The sequence below is a fragment of the Rhinolophus ferrumequinum genome, chromosome 3 (assembly GCF_004115265.2).
Source record: "Rhinolophus ferrumequinum isolate MPI-CBG mRhiFer1 chromosome 3, mRhiFer1_v1.p, whole genome shotgun sequence".
In the NCBI taxonomy this organism is placed as follows: Eukaryota; Metazoa; Chordata; class Mammalia; order Chiroptera; family Rhinolophidae; genus Rhinolophus; species Rhinolophus ferrumequinum.
Genome location: NC_046286.1, coordinates 54,317,305 through 54,333,576, shown reverse-complemented (window position 1 = coordinate 54,333,576; position 16,272 = coordinate 54,317,305). Strand labels below are relative to the sequence as shown.

The 16,272-nt window shown below is 48.5% G+C and overlaps 1 protein-coding gene across 1 annotated transcript; it reads right to left on the bottom strand.

Moving 5' to 3' along the window:
* Nucleotides 1-2,722: 2,722 nt before the first annotated feature.
* On the bottom strand, nucleotides 2,723-11,164 carry PRDM13 (PR/SET domain 13). The gene is made up of 4 exons (XM_033103586.1): nucleotides 10,819-11,164; nucleotides 9,200-9,331; nucleotides 8,771-8,891; nucleotides 2,723-5,267 (listed from the first exon to the last, which is right to left on the bottom strand). The coding sequence occupies exons 1-4, from the start codon at nucleotides 10,960-10,962 to the stop codon at nucleotides 3,520-3,522; spliced, it is 2,145 nt and encodes a 714-aa protein (XP_032959477.1). The 5' UTR covers nucleotides 10,963-11,164; the 3' UTR covers nucleotides 2,723-3,519.
* Nucleotides 11,165-16,272: the final 5,108 nt, after the last annotated feature.

Below are 16,272 nucleotides of genomic sequence, written 5' to 3'. Positions count from 1 at the left end.
CCTCGCCCCCCAAGCGCCCACTATACACAGGTACACACACACTTTATTTTTTATACCATATTTTTCCTGTACCTTTTCTATGTTTAGATATGTTTAGGTACACAAATATTTATTATTGTCTTACAATAGCCTACAGTACTCAGTACAGTAACATGCTGTATGGACTTGTAGCCTAGGAGCAATGGGCTGTACCACATAGCCTAGGTATGGAGTAGGCTATAACATCTGGGTTTGAGTAAATGCACTCAATGATGTTCGCACAATGACAAAATCGCCTAGCGATGTATTTCTCCGTAGGTATCCCCAGAAGTTAAGTGGTGCATGACTGGATCTTTTGAGAGCTTACTATGTATGCATCGGGCTTGATTCTAAGTTTAACTGCATTAATTCATTCAATCTTCACAACTACCCTGTTGCTTATTTCAACCTGTTTTATAGATGAGGGAATTGAAGCAATCGAGAGATTGGCCCAAGATGCCAAGCAAGTAAGTGGTGGAGGCAAGCCTAGAGCCCACGTCTGTCTAATTTACTTAGGTTAGCAAAACATTTTAATGTCCAAATTAAGTAGGCCCAAACAATCTAGAATCTTTCACTTCTAAAAGACATGCGGACTCCTATCTTTTTTTTTTTTAATCTTTGGTACAAAATAGGCAGTTAAAATCTCAGAAATTTCCAGTGGCTTTAGCATAACCCTCAAAGTTAGTTGTGGTCATCAGGATAAGAAGGATTGAGGGTTGGGGGTAGGAAAATGGGTATAGGAGATTGAAAGAAATAATCTGAGAAACACTACTGCAACTGAGCCATTTAAAACAAGTAATACTATTGTTACTGATTGTATATCATTGATTGGACTTCACCATTAAAATAAATAATTGCATTGATTATGTATGAGAGTGTGCATATCCACGGACACATACAGATTATGTGAGGCAACCTATGAAGAATTCCAAATGACCTGAGATTAAGAGCCTTTTAAATCTATGTTCAATTTTCATTTTTTATAATATACAGCTATCAATTTACAGACGAGAAAACAAAAGGCCAAAGGATTGTTTGTTTTATTACATCTTTATCAATTTTGAACGTATTTCCTTTCACCAAACTATTTTTAATTTATTTCTTTAAAGACTATTTTCACAAAAAACAACAAGGATAATAGGATTTAGTACTGAGCTGGGGAATGGGAGAAGAAAGCATGATTTTTAAAGCTGATAAAACTTTTCCCATGTTTCAAATCTGGGCGGCCTTTCCCAATTCCCCTGAGGACTTCCATTATCTGATTTCAGATAAGTTTTCCAATATTTCTCTATAATTGTGAATTTGGTTTCCAGTATAACTGCTTCAAAGGGCAGGACCATGATACTAAGCAAGTAGTGAGAAGCTGCTGGAGCCCAGGCTGAACAGGCAGATGCTTGGGTTTACTTCCAGTTGTGTGTGGCAGGGCCATCACTGAATGGGGTGGGGCAAGCCCACAGTCAATATCTGTGGAGAAGAACTGCAAATAGAGTAAGGATCTGGCAGAATAGGTCCTCAATAAATGTAGTGTCATTATCACCATATATGTACATGTTAATCCACACATCGTTTTTTGTTTCTCTTTGGGCTTTCTTTTACAAAACATTTTCTGGTCTGCTGACACTTAAAAAAAAATCCTATAATTTCCAGTGAAAGTTTTTTCATGAAAGAAATCTTTTTACTCATCACCACCAAGTCAGATGCTCCTCATGCTTCCTACTGATCAGTCAGAAAAGGTCCCTGCCAGCCACCTAATGATGGAGGCCATGTTCTCAACTGGGAGACAGCAGGGTGAACTGCTCCAGTAATCAGGATTCTGAAAATGAAGGGCATTTTTAACTGAGTTAAATCATCAGGGGGCATATCCAGACCTTTTGGTGACCAAATATCGTCCACCAACCTCTGGGAAGAGCACTGTAGACCTGCCCTTAGCTGAGGGGATGACTAATCCTCCACTTCTTAAATAACTGCGGTGAAATCCTCCTCAGGGTACTGTGGTGTGTGCTGGGGGAGGTGAGAAAGAGAAAGGGCGCTTTCTAATTTTAGCCCACAAAATTGTTTTCTTTATCTTTCCATTAGCTAGCATTTATTTTTATAACTTTAAATAGAGTTACTGCTTCTAACTTTCTGTTCTTATTGGCCTCCCAGTGATCTGTTCTCTTCTGTAAAACAGGACCCATATGGTCAGCACAAGATTGTTGGAAGGAATACTTGGAAAAAAGAACCTACGTGGAGCAAATAGATCAGCACCTCCAATAAAAATAGATCCTCCTTTAGTGTTTGTTGAATGAATATTAAAGTGTATGCATCACAAAAAGCACTGAGCAAGGTTGTTGTTTTTTTGCTTCCCAAGGAAAGTTGTCAAAATGGTACATAAGAAATAGTGATTTTACAATTCCATAATCCTTTCTTACAAGAAATGTATGTTTTTCTTGAAAGTCATTAGCTTCTTCCCATAAACACAAAAACACTTAGCGTGATTAACAATGATTTCAGAAAACAATTGCTCTGCCGGCTATCTAAGAGCCTATGAAATGCACGTATTGAAAATGGTATATTTCCCTATTACAACACTACTTAACATTTATTTTATGAATAATCAAAGTATGCAAGTGTCCTATGATTTATTTTATTATGAAGTCTCCTCGAAAATCGTTTTAAAATTAAACTGTTTCTTTAAAGAATCTGCTGAAATTAAGTGAACAACTCTCGTTTGTATCTTTACTTTTATTAAAGATTGCACAAACTGGAACCAAGACCAAAATACCGAATCCACTGTACATCATTCATTATAAAACAACATACATCACATTTGTACTCTACCAAATAGGACATTTTCTTTACAATTATATATTGCGTGCTCTTAAATTCATGCTTTAGATATTTTACATTTGTCATTATTCTCTTATAAATAATTGCAACTTGACCAATTCGTACACCTGCTACCACTGTATTAAATGCCGCAAGACATAGTCTTTGACAGAACAGATGAAATGGAAACAAGTATATGGATGCCACATCTACCCAACTGTGACTACTGTATTGCCTACGCGGTGAAATGCTACTGTAAAATACACACACAAAAACATCATTTTAAAAGGCACAATTTCCTCCACAGAAAAGAACAATTTTAAAATACGTGGCAGTTGAAATTGGCGCCCTCAAGGGCGCTGGGAAGTTCACATTCCGTGATCCTAAACCTGGAGAGCCGACGGTCTGGGCGTTTGTGGGGAAACCCATCCGCAGAGTCCAGAGACCTGGAGCGCGGGAATGCCATCCCCGAAGGCTGCTCAGGAGGCCAGGTTTCTTTAAGCCACCTCTAAGCCTTTGCTCTGAGTTTCAGCATCGGACCTGGTACTTCTCATTGTTCCAAAATCTGGAGCTCCACCAAAATAAAAACGGTTTGGTCGAGTAGGTCCTTCTCACCATCAGGAGCTCCTCTTCTCCCAGTACAGAACCCTTACTTCTCTCTGTCCACACCTCCCACATACACCCCTTCCTTCGTTAAGAGTCGCGCTGGCCGCTGCCCCCGGCCTCAGGGTCGCTCTGGTCGTCCGTGAAGCAGACGTCCACGTCGCTGTCGTTGTCGCTCTTGGGCTCCCCAGGCTCCCGAGGGTAGTCAGGCTCCGTGCCCGAACTGTCGCCCGCCTTGGCGAGTAGGTTCTGGCCGGGGTGGCGGGACTTGACGTGGCGCTCCAGGTCTCGGCGGCGCACTAGCACCTTGCCGCAGAACTCGCAGCGGTAGGGTGTGTTGCCCTCGGCGTGCAGGCGGATGTGCTTGTTGAGATTGCTGGGATCGCCGAATGGCCTCAGGCACACTTTGCACTTGAGTGGCTTGTAGCCGGTGTGCGTCCGCATGTGGATCTTGAGCCCATACTTGCGCGAGTACAGCTTGCCGCAGTAGAGGCACAAGTGACCCGTCTTGGGCTTGCCCCCGCCGCCGCCGCCGCTGCCACCACCTCCCGCGCCACCCGAAGCCACGACGCCGGGTGGCAGCGTCCCCGCGTCCAGGCGGCCGCGACCTTTCCCGGACGCCATCTCGGAGAGCTGCTGCGTGTGCATGGCGATCTCTCGGTCGATGCTAGCCAGAGAGCCCAGCTCGGCGGGGCTTAGAGCGGCCGCTGCCGCCGCCGCGGGCCCGCTGAAGTAGGAGATGGACTCCGGATACTTGAGCAGCCCGCCGAAGTGCAATTTAAGCGGGTAATAAGCTGCGGCGGCCGGTGAGCCATAGAGTAGCTCCCCGTTGTAGACGGTAAAGGCTGGCATGACGGCGGGCAGGTGGCTGCACTCGCCACCGGGGTAGGCTTTGAGCCCGCCTGCGTCGAGGGCCGGCAGCGCGCAGCGCTCCAGGGGCAGCCCGTTGGCCGGGGGCAGCTGCGCGTAACGCGCTCCGGGCAGAGAGGCGGCCGCGGCGGGCGGGGCGCGCTCCACGTGCTTGAAGGCGGACGCCTCTTCCGCGGGACCGGGGAGCAGAGGGAAGCCGCGCAGAGCCCCGGAGCAGGGCAGGCCAGGCGGCGGCGGCGGGTCCCCCGCGAGCAGGCACTTAGGGTGGTGGTGGTGGTGGTGGTGGTGGTGGTGCGCGTGGTGGTGATGGTGGTGGCCCGCGCCGCCCGCCGCCGGGTTCTCCCCGCTGCCTGGGCGCCCACCCGCCCGACCTCCGCCCAGCAGTCTGCCTAAGGCTAGGCCGGCCCCAGGTTTGCCACCGCCCTCCTCCCGGTAGGGGTCGCCATGAGCGGCTGCAGCTGCCCTGGCCAAGCTGGCGGGCTTGAAAGCTGAGCGCACGCCGGGGTAGAAGGCCAAGCCGCCACCCCCCGCTGGGGAGCTGCCCACGATGCCGAGGAAGTGGCCTTGTCCCCCGGAGGCCCCGCTTATTTCCAGGGCGCGTTCCGGCTGCTCCTTGCCCTTCTTGGACGGCCCCCACTTGGCCGGGGGCGGGGAGGTGGCCGATGGCGCCGAGGCCTCCCGCTTGATGCTCTCCCTCGCTACGTAGGCCTGGACAGGCGGCGGGGCCTGCGGTTGGGGCCTCAAAGTGCCCACCCGGGCGGCCGCGGCGAAGTCGGGCACTTGGGGTTTCGGAGAGAGGCGAAGGCCATCCGCGACCGGGACAGCGCCCTGACGAGCGGCGTGCTCATGGTGCAGGTAGGCGCGGCCCGCGCCGCTACTGAGCACGCAGTGGAAACGTAGGTGCGCCTTAAGGCTGTTGGGGTATCTAAACGTCCTCCAGCAGTACCAGCATATGTAGCGCTCCTCCCCTGCGTGAGAAAGGGTAGAAAAGCGACCCCGTGAGAGGCGAACAAGCAAGAGAGAAAGAAAGCGCCAAAGCACCCAAGGCAAAGTCCAGGTTTTGACCAGAGGTGTGGGCAGAAGCAGGCGTATTCTTGGGTCCCGGCGAATAATTGAGTTCGGTAGACCCACTGTAGCAAGGACCCCGAGGTGTCCCCAAATGGCCAATTTTATCACCATTTCCATCCTCTGGGATTACTTAGAGGCCAAGAGAGGTGACCTGGGCCTTTCCAACGAAGACTTCCTCAGGGCCGTACGAGCAAATCTTCGTTGGGAGGGCAGAGCTCAGGCAGGCTGGCCGGGAAGAGATGAGAGCAGAGAGCAGCTGTTGCTCTAAATCAAATGTTGAGGCTGTGCTGTGCCCGGGCCCATCTGTTGGCGTTTGCAGAATAGGTGGCGTATGTCAAAGAGTTTGGATAAACTGAACAAAGGCCAATCTAATGGTCGTGAGCTCCTCATTACCAAGCGAGACAATATCCTGTATGTATGGGCCATATGTAATCATTCCTTTTCACAGAACAATGTCTTTTATGTCCATTACCCATCTTTCCACCCCCTCCCAGCCTTAAACACTTTGCCTGAGGTTTTCCTGGAGCGTGACCAACTGAAGGACCACATAGGGACTATGATTTGCTAATCTTCAAAATTAGTTGTATCTTTATTTCCTCTTTAATCTCAATTTGATGGGAGAAAAGAAAAAGTCCTATGTCCTATATTCTAAAAACTAAAGGATGATGTTACATTATCTTGTCAGTTTTTCCACCTGGTAATTAATTAACTCCCGGATAGCTGCACAAATCCAAGCTTTGTCAAGTCCTTGGAAAAGATATATAGTTTATTTTTATTACATAAATATACATAAGTGATATAGATATACGTAGATACTCAGTTTTTAATAAGTTCATTGTTCTCTACCAGGAACTATATACATGTTTTTTGGTGTCAAACCTTCTTTTGTGTTTAATATTATTTAACATTAGTTTTTAATTTTGTCAGGGTCTGTGAACACAATCAAGAGACATGTATGAAACATTCTAATCACATGGTGGAAGTTAATTTTCACTCAAAAAAGTCCTGTTACATCTGTACAGAGAACAGCAATTTGCAAATAGGTGTCTTTTTCGATGTTGTGGTTTATTGATAATACAGAAAGGAAGGATTGCTGAAAAAGAAGTTAGTTGAGCCACAAGGAAGTATCCAAAGTATATGTCAGACATTAAATTTAATGTAAAAGCTAAATTTTCCCTCCTTGCACACAAGCAGCTCAAACTTCTAAAACATTACTACAGAACAACAATGGGGGGAAAATGCATATCTTCCTCCCTTCATGTATTTTATTCTGGCTTCGAATAAAGCAAGTAGTACCCCCCCCCCAGATAACTAAGGTGGAAGTTCAAGTAAGGAGCTGTTTCTTCCAGCTGAAGCCATTGGGAGAGCAGAAAGAAAAAAATGGGGAGGATTTGCCTATGCGACCATATACTAACTGTTTATGGAAGACTTGGATAAAATTTTAATATTTCCACTACCTTATATTAAACAGCCATGTAAAATAAATCTTGAAAAGAGAGAAGAGACCTCCTGGGTTCTCTTAGTGTGTATGCTGATTTAATATCTTAAATAACCTTCCTTCTCCTGCATTCAGAACCCCCCTTTCATCACCCCTTTTTAAAGGGAGTTTTCAGATGTTGCCCAGAATGACTTAGCTCAGTGCAAAGCCAAGTAAGCTTTGTTTCTAAAAAAAAAAAAAAAAAAAAAAAAAAAAAAAAAAAAAAAAAAAGGGGGGGGGTCAGTATTTTCCTTAATCTTATTATGGAATTGAAATCCACTGGAATTAATGAATATTGGAAGAATAGCAGCCATCCCTACTTATTTTTTTCTCTTTTCAAGATTTAAACATACATTAGGTATATGTTTTCAGTTCCAATGTGTTTCTTTTTCAGTTTATCCTAACCAACTGACATGTTCTCTGGACTCTGAAATCCAACCTATGCCAAAAGTATCAAACACACTTCGTAAGTGACTTCTCCTCCTCTCCTTCATGTAACTGTAAGGTTGTCAAGATTTCAAACATCTCAAAGTGGGGAAAGTCAGGATTCAAAATAATCCATACATTCCCCCAAAAGGAAAATGGTGTCTATTTTGACATCCATTACCATATGATGTCTATAAACTGTTGGCTGAAATGAAAACACAAGGCCACCACTCAAACCAGTTACCTTTATATTATTTGAGAGTGCCTAAGGAAGGGTGTTCTGTGCAGAAATGTCTGTCCCCTAAAGGCCAGTAGCCCTTGGAATTGTTCTGTGATGGCAGGTTTGAGAGTTCACTATTCAGGCTTTTGTCATGTTTCTCTTTTACTGGACGATGTTGACAAGAGAATTTAATATAATTGTGATACAAGGAACAAACTAAGATAACTTTTATGAATACATACAAATCTATCCACAAAATCAATAGAAATAATTTACAGAAGACAGTGAAGCTTTGAAGTGAAGTGATTCATTTTTCTGAATAAACTTCATTCTGCCTTACAAGTATTCATGAAGTGTTCAATTCCCACATTTGTGTTATTTTTTTAACCCTATGTATAAAGGGATGAGATTGAGCAGGCAATTCAGAGGGAGGACATGCGAAAATACTTCACAGCACTTATTATATTGACTTTAAATATCAACTGTGTCTTCAGGAGAAATTACAGATAAACAACTGGCTAGGAAAACAGAAAGTCATGGAAGGTTTGTGCATTAAAAAGGAGTGTCAAGATCTTAAGTACTTTAGCACCTCCCAGCTTTTTTCCACAGGAAGTGTTCTTCAGTGTTCTAGGAAAGGTTTGAAAATGTTTTTCTCTTCAGTTAGTGCACCTTAATTTGCATAAATCCGCTCTTGGCTTTGGAAGGGATCAAATAAATCTAAGAAACTGGGATACATCCCAAATTCAATTTAAGTAGGCAGGGGGAAGTGAATAAAAACCATTTAAATGGAAGAGCCTCACAACCAGCCAACTGACCAACAGTAAGTACCATAATGCTTCTAAAATAATGGAGAAATACTTTACTCTCCTTCAAGCCAGTGGGAAAGAGATGCCCTCCACTTAGAAGTACTCCAGGTTTGTTATGCTTTCTAGTGTTCCTGATGTGATAATATTTTAATGCTTCTTTATTGATTCTTAATTGAGTAAATAATTAAGTCTTTGGGTATGCAACAGGAAAAGATAACCCCGGTGAAGTTCATAAAGAGTATTTTTTTCCCTGCCACCATAAGCCAGATTATTACTGTCACTTATCATTTACTGTTGATTTTAAGGGGGTAGTAGTAACATCACCTCTCTGCCCACACGAACTGGGAGCGTGAATTCAGTCTTACGCAGCGCAAAAGAAAGGCTTTTTCAAGTCTGCGGACTCTCCCAAAGACCAGAGGAGGGCTGGACTCTTGTCCACCCACGCTGGCCAGGAGGCCCTCTGGGAGGCGGTACCTTTCTCGTCGTGTGTAGGAGTTGCAATTGTGGGGATGTCAAACCACTGAGCCAAGGAGTTGGAATACCACACGGTCAGCTCCTCCCCTGGCTGGACGTCTCGCAGCGCTCGATAGAAGATCTGGGATGTAAATAAGGAACAGGACAGCTTGCTGTCATTTCTTGGATAATTGGTCAAAAAAACAACTGAGAGAAAAGGTTGGAATCCCCGTTCTGAAGCTGTGTGACCTTGGAAAAGCTATTGGACCTCTCTGAACCTCATTTCCCTCATTCTTCAAATGGTAAATAATAGTATCTACCTTACAGGGTTGTTAGGATGTTTAAATGAGAGGGTAGCTAAAGTACTTTGCTCTTAATACCTACTGGTGGCCACCTCACTGACGGTTAGGCAGATAGAATTGGTAGTGGGGGAGGGGAAGTCCACAGTACCTGTCCTCCGGGTAAGTCTGCAATAGCTTCCAGAGTCTGTTCCTGGGGGTTCCTGGCTGCCCGGATTAACCCTATCCACTCCAGAGGAGAGCCCCCCGACTCGTCCACCAGCTCCCCTCTCACCATGCGCACCTGCAACACAAGCAGTGGTCGTTCTCCCCCGCGCCACAGCCAGGCCCACAACCCAGAGGGAAAATTATCCTCAACCGCACTAGATTCAGGAAACTGGTTGTGTTCGCTGTGGACTGCTGGGAGGAGGGTGATTCCTTAGGACCTTTGCTTGGGAGAGGAAGGAAGAGTGGAGACCGGCTAACAGTCCCCCCCCCTCTAGCCCCACCTTGACAACACGAGGGGTGAGGGCATTCTCCCCCTTCCCCAGCACCAGGGCTCATTTTATACCAAGACGTCGCCCACTCCCACCCCAGCTCTCCCTCTTGCGGATCTGAGAGCAGCCCAATTACCAGGGTAATGACGTTTCAAAGTCAGTCCCAGAACCCAGTGTCCCCCACTCTCTCTTGTGTCCTCTCGTTCTCGAGTACGGAGGTGCGGGCAAGTCCGGCAGTGAAAGTGTTTGAACAAAGTGGCCGCACGCTGACCGGCCATTTAAAAGCAATTAAAGCGCATTTAAAGAAGTGCGCAGCAAACGCGGCTTTAGTCCGCGGAGGAGATGATTGCGTGAGCAGCCAGATGCGAATCCCTCTGGCTGAGCATCAGAGCGATTTCTTACAAGAAAGCTCTAGGCAGCCGCAAACCAAAACTAGGGTCCTCTCCCACCCTACCCCACCCCCCACACCGCCGCCACCACCACCACCTTCATTTTCCCGTGGCTGTTCGCCGACCTTTGCCGGCTGGCATGCATGAAGGCGAGCGGGGGCCTAGAAAACTCCTCTCTGGTCAGGGGTCGCGACGCTGTTTGGGGAGTCAGAACTGGCGGGTTGGACTTGACCTCTCCCAGTTGCGACCCTGTGCTCTCAAAGCCCGTCAGCAGGTACCCAGACCAGGTGCCCTACACGGGTGGGCGCTCCTCGCCCTTGGAGCCCGCGTCAGAGCAATTACCTCTCTCCATTTACCAAAAAAAACAACTGAGAGGAAAGCTTGGAATCCCCACTCTGACGCTGTGTGAGCGCCAAACCCACAAAGTAGACCACCGCGGAAATTTGGGGAGGTTCTAGGAACTGAGAGTTTCCCAAAGATTGTTTTTTCGGAAGAAATGAGACTAAATTATTCTAAGGTAAAATAAGCCTCAAATTAGCATACTGAAGGGAAGAGGGCAAGAAACGTCCTCAATGCCTGGAGCAAAACAGGAAAGGCGCCTTTGCGAGAAAGACCCCAGCGATGCGGGAAAACGCGGGTTCCAAGTGGTCCTGGCACGCAAACAGCCCCGTGCACCCCACCTGGGGGCTGTCCCTTCTCAGCCACATCCTCTTCCCTCAGCCCGGCCCACGTCCAGTTCTCAGTTAATGAGACTTGCTGGGAATAATCGAAGTTCCCTTCCACCTGGCAGAGTTAGCAGGTAACGAATCAATCACCCCTTTCCTCCACTTGCCCTATTTACCAGTTTCCTGGGCCCGGGAAAAGGGAGGCGAACGACAGGGGGCGGAGGTTGGAATGGCTAATACCTTTTTCTTGGGCCCGGGTTCCCTGCGGTCTGACAGGTACTTGCCCAGCTTGAAGGTTCCTGGCACCGGCCCGAGGCGCAGGCCGGCCGGGATACAGCAATCGGCGCTCACGCTGGTGGCTGGACCGCGGGCGGCTCCGTGCATTGCTGCCGCCGCCGCCAGGCAGGCTCTTGGGCGCGCGGGGTCCTCCGCAGGGTGCGAGCGACAGAGCCGCAGTCGCGCGCGAGCCAGGGAGCCGCGCCCCGACGTGCGTCCTCCGCCCGCGGAGTGACGCGGCCGGGCATGCACTGCGCCTTTTCAATCAGGGCGGGCGCCTTTTGGCACTGCTAGCGCAAGGGCGCGGAGTTTGGTGAGAGAGTTGGGCTGCGGAGCAGCTGCAGAGTCCCACCCGAGAGGGTCACATGGAGTGGTTCCCTCAGCCCCCTGCATAATCGAGGCCTCTGAATGGCTGGCTCACAATGGTCCAGGCGACCTTCCCATTCCTAAAAATCCAATTTGTCAAGGGCGAAGAAAAGGCGATGGTGAATCAAAGGTCCGGCGGGACCATTAATCCTCAGCATGGGGTATTGTCCTCGAGACAGTTACGATATTTTAAGTGACAAATCCACTGTATAATTTCTCCATAAATTTTACTTCCTTTTATTGTTCGCAGACAAACCAGTTTTGGGAAATAAGTGACTACTTTAAGTCTACTTGGCTGATTCCTTTGAGCTTCGATCTACTTCAAAGATTTTTAATTCTCTCCCCTTGGCTTTATTGTAAAGGAGATTAAACAAAGAGATGGGGACTGTTTGGAGGACTTGTTAACTTCTATTGATTTCTGGCGTGTGCCATACAGAAATGAGGCAGGTACTTGATGGGAAAACACCAGAAAATACCTCCACTTTTTAAATGACGACCATATTACCATTTCAGGGGATTGGGTTCAGGCCAGTGGTCTATTTAGAACCGTTTTATGGTTCCTTCTGTTCAGTTTCGCCCCGAAATACCAAGCGTCTGGACCAGTTTGGGGAGACAGGGTCATCTGTGCATCACTGCTCTCGGGGACATCGGGGGCCCGCACTTTCTCTGGAGAATGGGAAGCGGCCGCACGGCCGCGGCTTTGTGGAATATCTCCCTTCCCCGACAGCACCCGAGGACGAAGAGAGGTTCTGCCTGCTGGGTTTTTAATTATGTCTCCCCAACATGCCAACCAACCGCCCTAAACCCTGATTTGCTTTTAAGTTTAAAATGGGGGAGAAGTCTTTGGGGCTAACTTCCTGAGAACCAACAAACTGCACTTTTCTAAATAAATAAATAAATAAATAAATAAATAAATAAATAAGAAAGAAAAGAAAGAAAGAAAAAACTATTTAAGGTCGGGGAAAAGAGGTCGAGTGGAGGTGGGCATTGGCAACCCCTGCCTTTAGTCCAGTTCTTGAGCTAGGAGAATAGGTACTTCGGAGTCAAACGAGAGTGCTCCTCGTTTTTTTTGTTTGTTTGTTTTTTTGTTTGTTTGTTTGTTTTTTAGGGAAGCTTTCTATTTGTGGGGGGACATATATTTTCATAATATATGGCCGACTGATCCAGTTCATCAGATATTTATGACAGTTCTACCACATCTGCCATGCTCCGCTAATCCGGGGCACGCTGCTCCCCAAATCCTACGGACTTGAACTCGAGCCCGACGCGGAATTCCTGGAGAGGACTGAGTGACTGGGTTTCTGGCCTGGTGTGGGTGGCCCAACCTTTGCACAAATGGGCAGAGGACTCCCAGCAGCCGCCACGTGGCATTCTCCAGTGGGCTCTGCTTTGCCCACGGAAGGTGCGGTTCTTAGACCACGGACAGGGGGATTCGTTAACAACGGCGGCCGGACGCAAGGTGACAACACTTGTAACTCAGCACTTTGTCCCACGAGGCCCTCAAAGAAGTTCCGTGTGGCACCCCGGGATGGAGACCTGCGTTCGGCTACTCGACACGGTCAGGAGAATCACTCAGTCTGTGCTCTGTCATTCAAGACTCGGGGAAGCTTCGGTAAATTGCTTCGGAGCCTCAGTCTCCTAATCCTTAAAATGGGAATGATGATTTCAAACGGACCGCTGGCTTCCACCCCGCGCTTCACTCGGGTTTGTGACAAAGGTCAATAACAATAATCTGCAGAGTGAATGGGTTTGGGGCGCTACAAAAACTCTTGGTTTGCTTAATGGAGGAATCTACGGCAGGTCTAAGGTCTCAAGTCGAAGCATCTCAAGTGAGACTGTGCAGTGACACATAGATAGGCGACCTCGGTGCTAACTCCAAACCTGTGTAGACGCGGCTGCTGGGTCCAAAAAGAGAGCCTCTCCGGCGGGTCTGGGCAGCCACTCGCTGCGGTTCCTCTGACTGTACAGCCACGCCTTCCTTGCCCAGGGCCCCTTTCTGAGAGAACTGATTTTTCCTCTTACCTCTCCAATTGCCCCTCTGCGGGCAGTGACGTCTGCCTGCGACAGAGAGAAGGGAGCCTTTGATCCCTCGACCCATGAATGGCAAAGCCGGGGGAGGGGAGGAGGGGAGGAAGCCGCTCCGAAGAGTCGAGGGCAATAAATTTAAGCCATGAACATGTCCCTCTAACCTCTGGCCTGGCGACTCCAGGATGACACCCAGTTTAAATTACCAGTACTGAGAGCGGGAAGAGGCGAGCGCGGGGCCTAGGTTCGGGACTCCTCCCCGACCCTCCTTAATGAGTGAAAAAGCGTGAACGACACGCGAACAATTTTATCAATAGGACCATGTAAAGGCCGACTGTGAGGAAAGTTATTTATTAATATAGCCAATTGTGGCTGGTTCCCAGCTCCGCGAGAAGAAAGGGACTGCGCCAGAGGCATTCACACCAGCTCGCCGAGTTTTATTCTGTCCTGTGGCTCAGAGTTGAAGTTCCCCAAGTGAAATAAATTGTCCACAAAGGAGGAAAGGAACACATTTTCTTTTATTTTTCCTCCCCTAAAAAGCAAGGGTGAAACCAATCTAATGTGCCCAGTGGAGCAAGATGGGCTGTGAAAGGCTGGGTGTTAAAAGTAAAAGCGGGCTGTGCAGCAAATGGGATGGAAAATTAAATGAAATTAAATAGCTTGAACGGCCGTATTGTCTCTTATTAAAAAGACACATTAATTACATGGTCTCAGCCTTATTCAAAGACAATGTTGAGACTCAATCAAAACATTCCACTCGTCTTTTTTATGGACTTAAAATAGGGGTCCAGAGGCCCCCCTTTAAAGCGAAATCCCTTCTGCACCGAGGTGCGGGGCGAGGCGGTTTCGGGGACGGCCCTGCTCCGGGCCTGCCGCGGTACCACGCCGGCACGACTCCGGCTCTGTAACAGGTTGCCCCAATAAGGCTGAATGCTGGTGGGGGCAGCCCGCGGAGAGGCGGGATGCGGGAGCAGAGTCGCACCGCAGCGCTGCTGCAGGCCCGGCTGTCTTAGGGGCGGCCCCGACCCGCGGCGGGTTGTGTCCCAGCCCCGGGCTGCACAGGCTGCCGGCGCCGCGCCTGTGTGACTTGGTTGGGCTCCGCCTCGAGGGGAAAAAAAAAAAACAAACCCCACAGGAACTTCGGGGCTGCGATCAGCGGCTCCTTTCGGAACACCCTTCTCCAGAGACGCCGGCCTCCCGGACGCAAAGCCTTTAGACTTCAGGTCCCCAGCGGGGCCAAGTTGGCTGTCCCTGTGGCCCTCGGACTGGAGGACCAGGGTGTTGGGGAGTCACGAACCTCCTCCCCCCGGGCGGTGCGTAGTATCCCGAACCCGGGGATGGAGTGAGCGGCGCGGGGTCTGGGACCGCAGGCGAGGCCGCAGGGGAGGCCTGGAGACGCGACAGAGTTGGGGCCTGAGGTGGCGCGGGCCGCGCCCCCCGAGGGTGTCCGTGCCGGCAGGGCCGCCGGGTCAGCGCGGACCAGCTGCGCGGCCCCCGAGGCGCGGGTGGGACATTAAGGCCGGGTCTGAATAGGGCGGCGGCGACGGGCTCTGGGAACGCCACCAGATGACACGCCGGCGACGGGGCCATTTTCCCCTTAATTGCGAGGCCCGTTGGGTGCGCCGCGGCCGGGAGGCTCGAAACGCGCGGCTAGGACGCAGACTGGACGCCGCTGGTGGGTTTTGTGGTGCCTTTTTTTGTTGTTTAAGTCCTTCCTTGGAAGCGGCTCAATAAAAGTATTCAGAGCCCCTCGCAAGTTGCCTTTTAACCGGAGTTCCCCAACTTATTTCTTGGTTCTTTCGGTTGACATGATGCAAAGAAAAGTCAGCGAGCATGTTGCTGAATTGCAATGTCTCAGGGCACCTTCACATTCAACGCTCCTCTGCCGGCCGCTGCCGAATGAGCCCGCACTCAATTCGATTTTCCTTGCTGTTGGGCACATTTAGGAGTGCCTCTATTTGTGAAGTTCATTTCTAGGCAAATGTATTCAAGAGCTGATGGGAATGAATAGGACCGTGTGTCAGCCGCCCCTAATTGGGATTAAAGCACTTAGGAGCATATGCAGAGAGTGACAGAAATTCTCAGGTTGCATTGTGTTCAGACTTCCACCCGCTTGGACACTCCTCCTCCAAGGGAGATTTATAAAGCTTGCAGGGAGAAACTGAGGAAAGAAAAGCGAAACGGAAAAGAACCGGGCTAATGGCTCACGACGGGGCTGCAGTTCAGCAAGTGGTGGTGACAGCTTTAGAGAAAAGATACTGGGGGATAATTGAACGCGGGCGGGGGAGCGGGTCTGAACTCTTTAATCAGAAAGGCGGAGAGTTAAAAGGCGAAATAAAGATGTTCTGGAGATTCCCAGACGGTTTTTTTTCCTTTCCTTTTTTCCCCCTTCCCCTTGAAGAGCTGGGCTCTCCTTCTCTTTCTCTCTGCCTCCTACCCCCACCTCAAAGAATATACCCTCTCTTGGGACAATAATAACAATTTGGTATTTGAATTAGGGGGCAAAAATGTCAAAAGAAACAAGCATCTCCTTCTGTATGTTAAAGAGAAGTTCACAACCAAACAAGTCAATGAAAATGTTTCCTGATGTGTTTGTATGTATGTAAAATATACACGCACTATGTTAAAATACAAACATAAGGATAAGTATCCGTATATATCCAGATTGTGTATGTATATAGTCTCTTGTAAATCTCCACCCCCAAGTGACAGGTGAAAGTGACAAGGCCTCTTTTAGCACCTGAGGAGCAGAGAAGCCAGACATGACAGATGAACAATGAACAAAAGAAATCTGGATTTCCTTGTTGGTTTCTTAATTTGTTTAAATCCACCTGGAAACATAGATTCCCTGGCAGATCGGAAACCTGGGTTCCTAAGTTCAGGATAAGTGGGGACTCCTCAGCCTATCCCTCTTGTTGTCATTTTGGATTTGGTACAATAAGAATGTATTTCCAATTAAAAGTTATTGCTGAGATTTAAATTTTTTTAAATTTGCATGGTGGGGCAAGGGAAAGAAAAGAGGAAGAA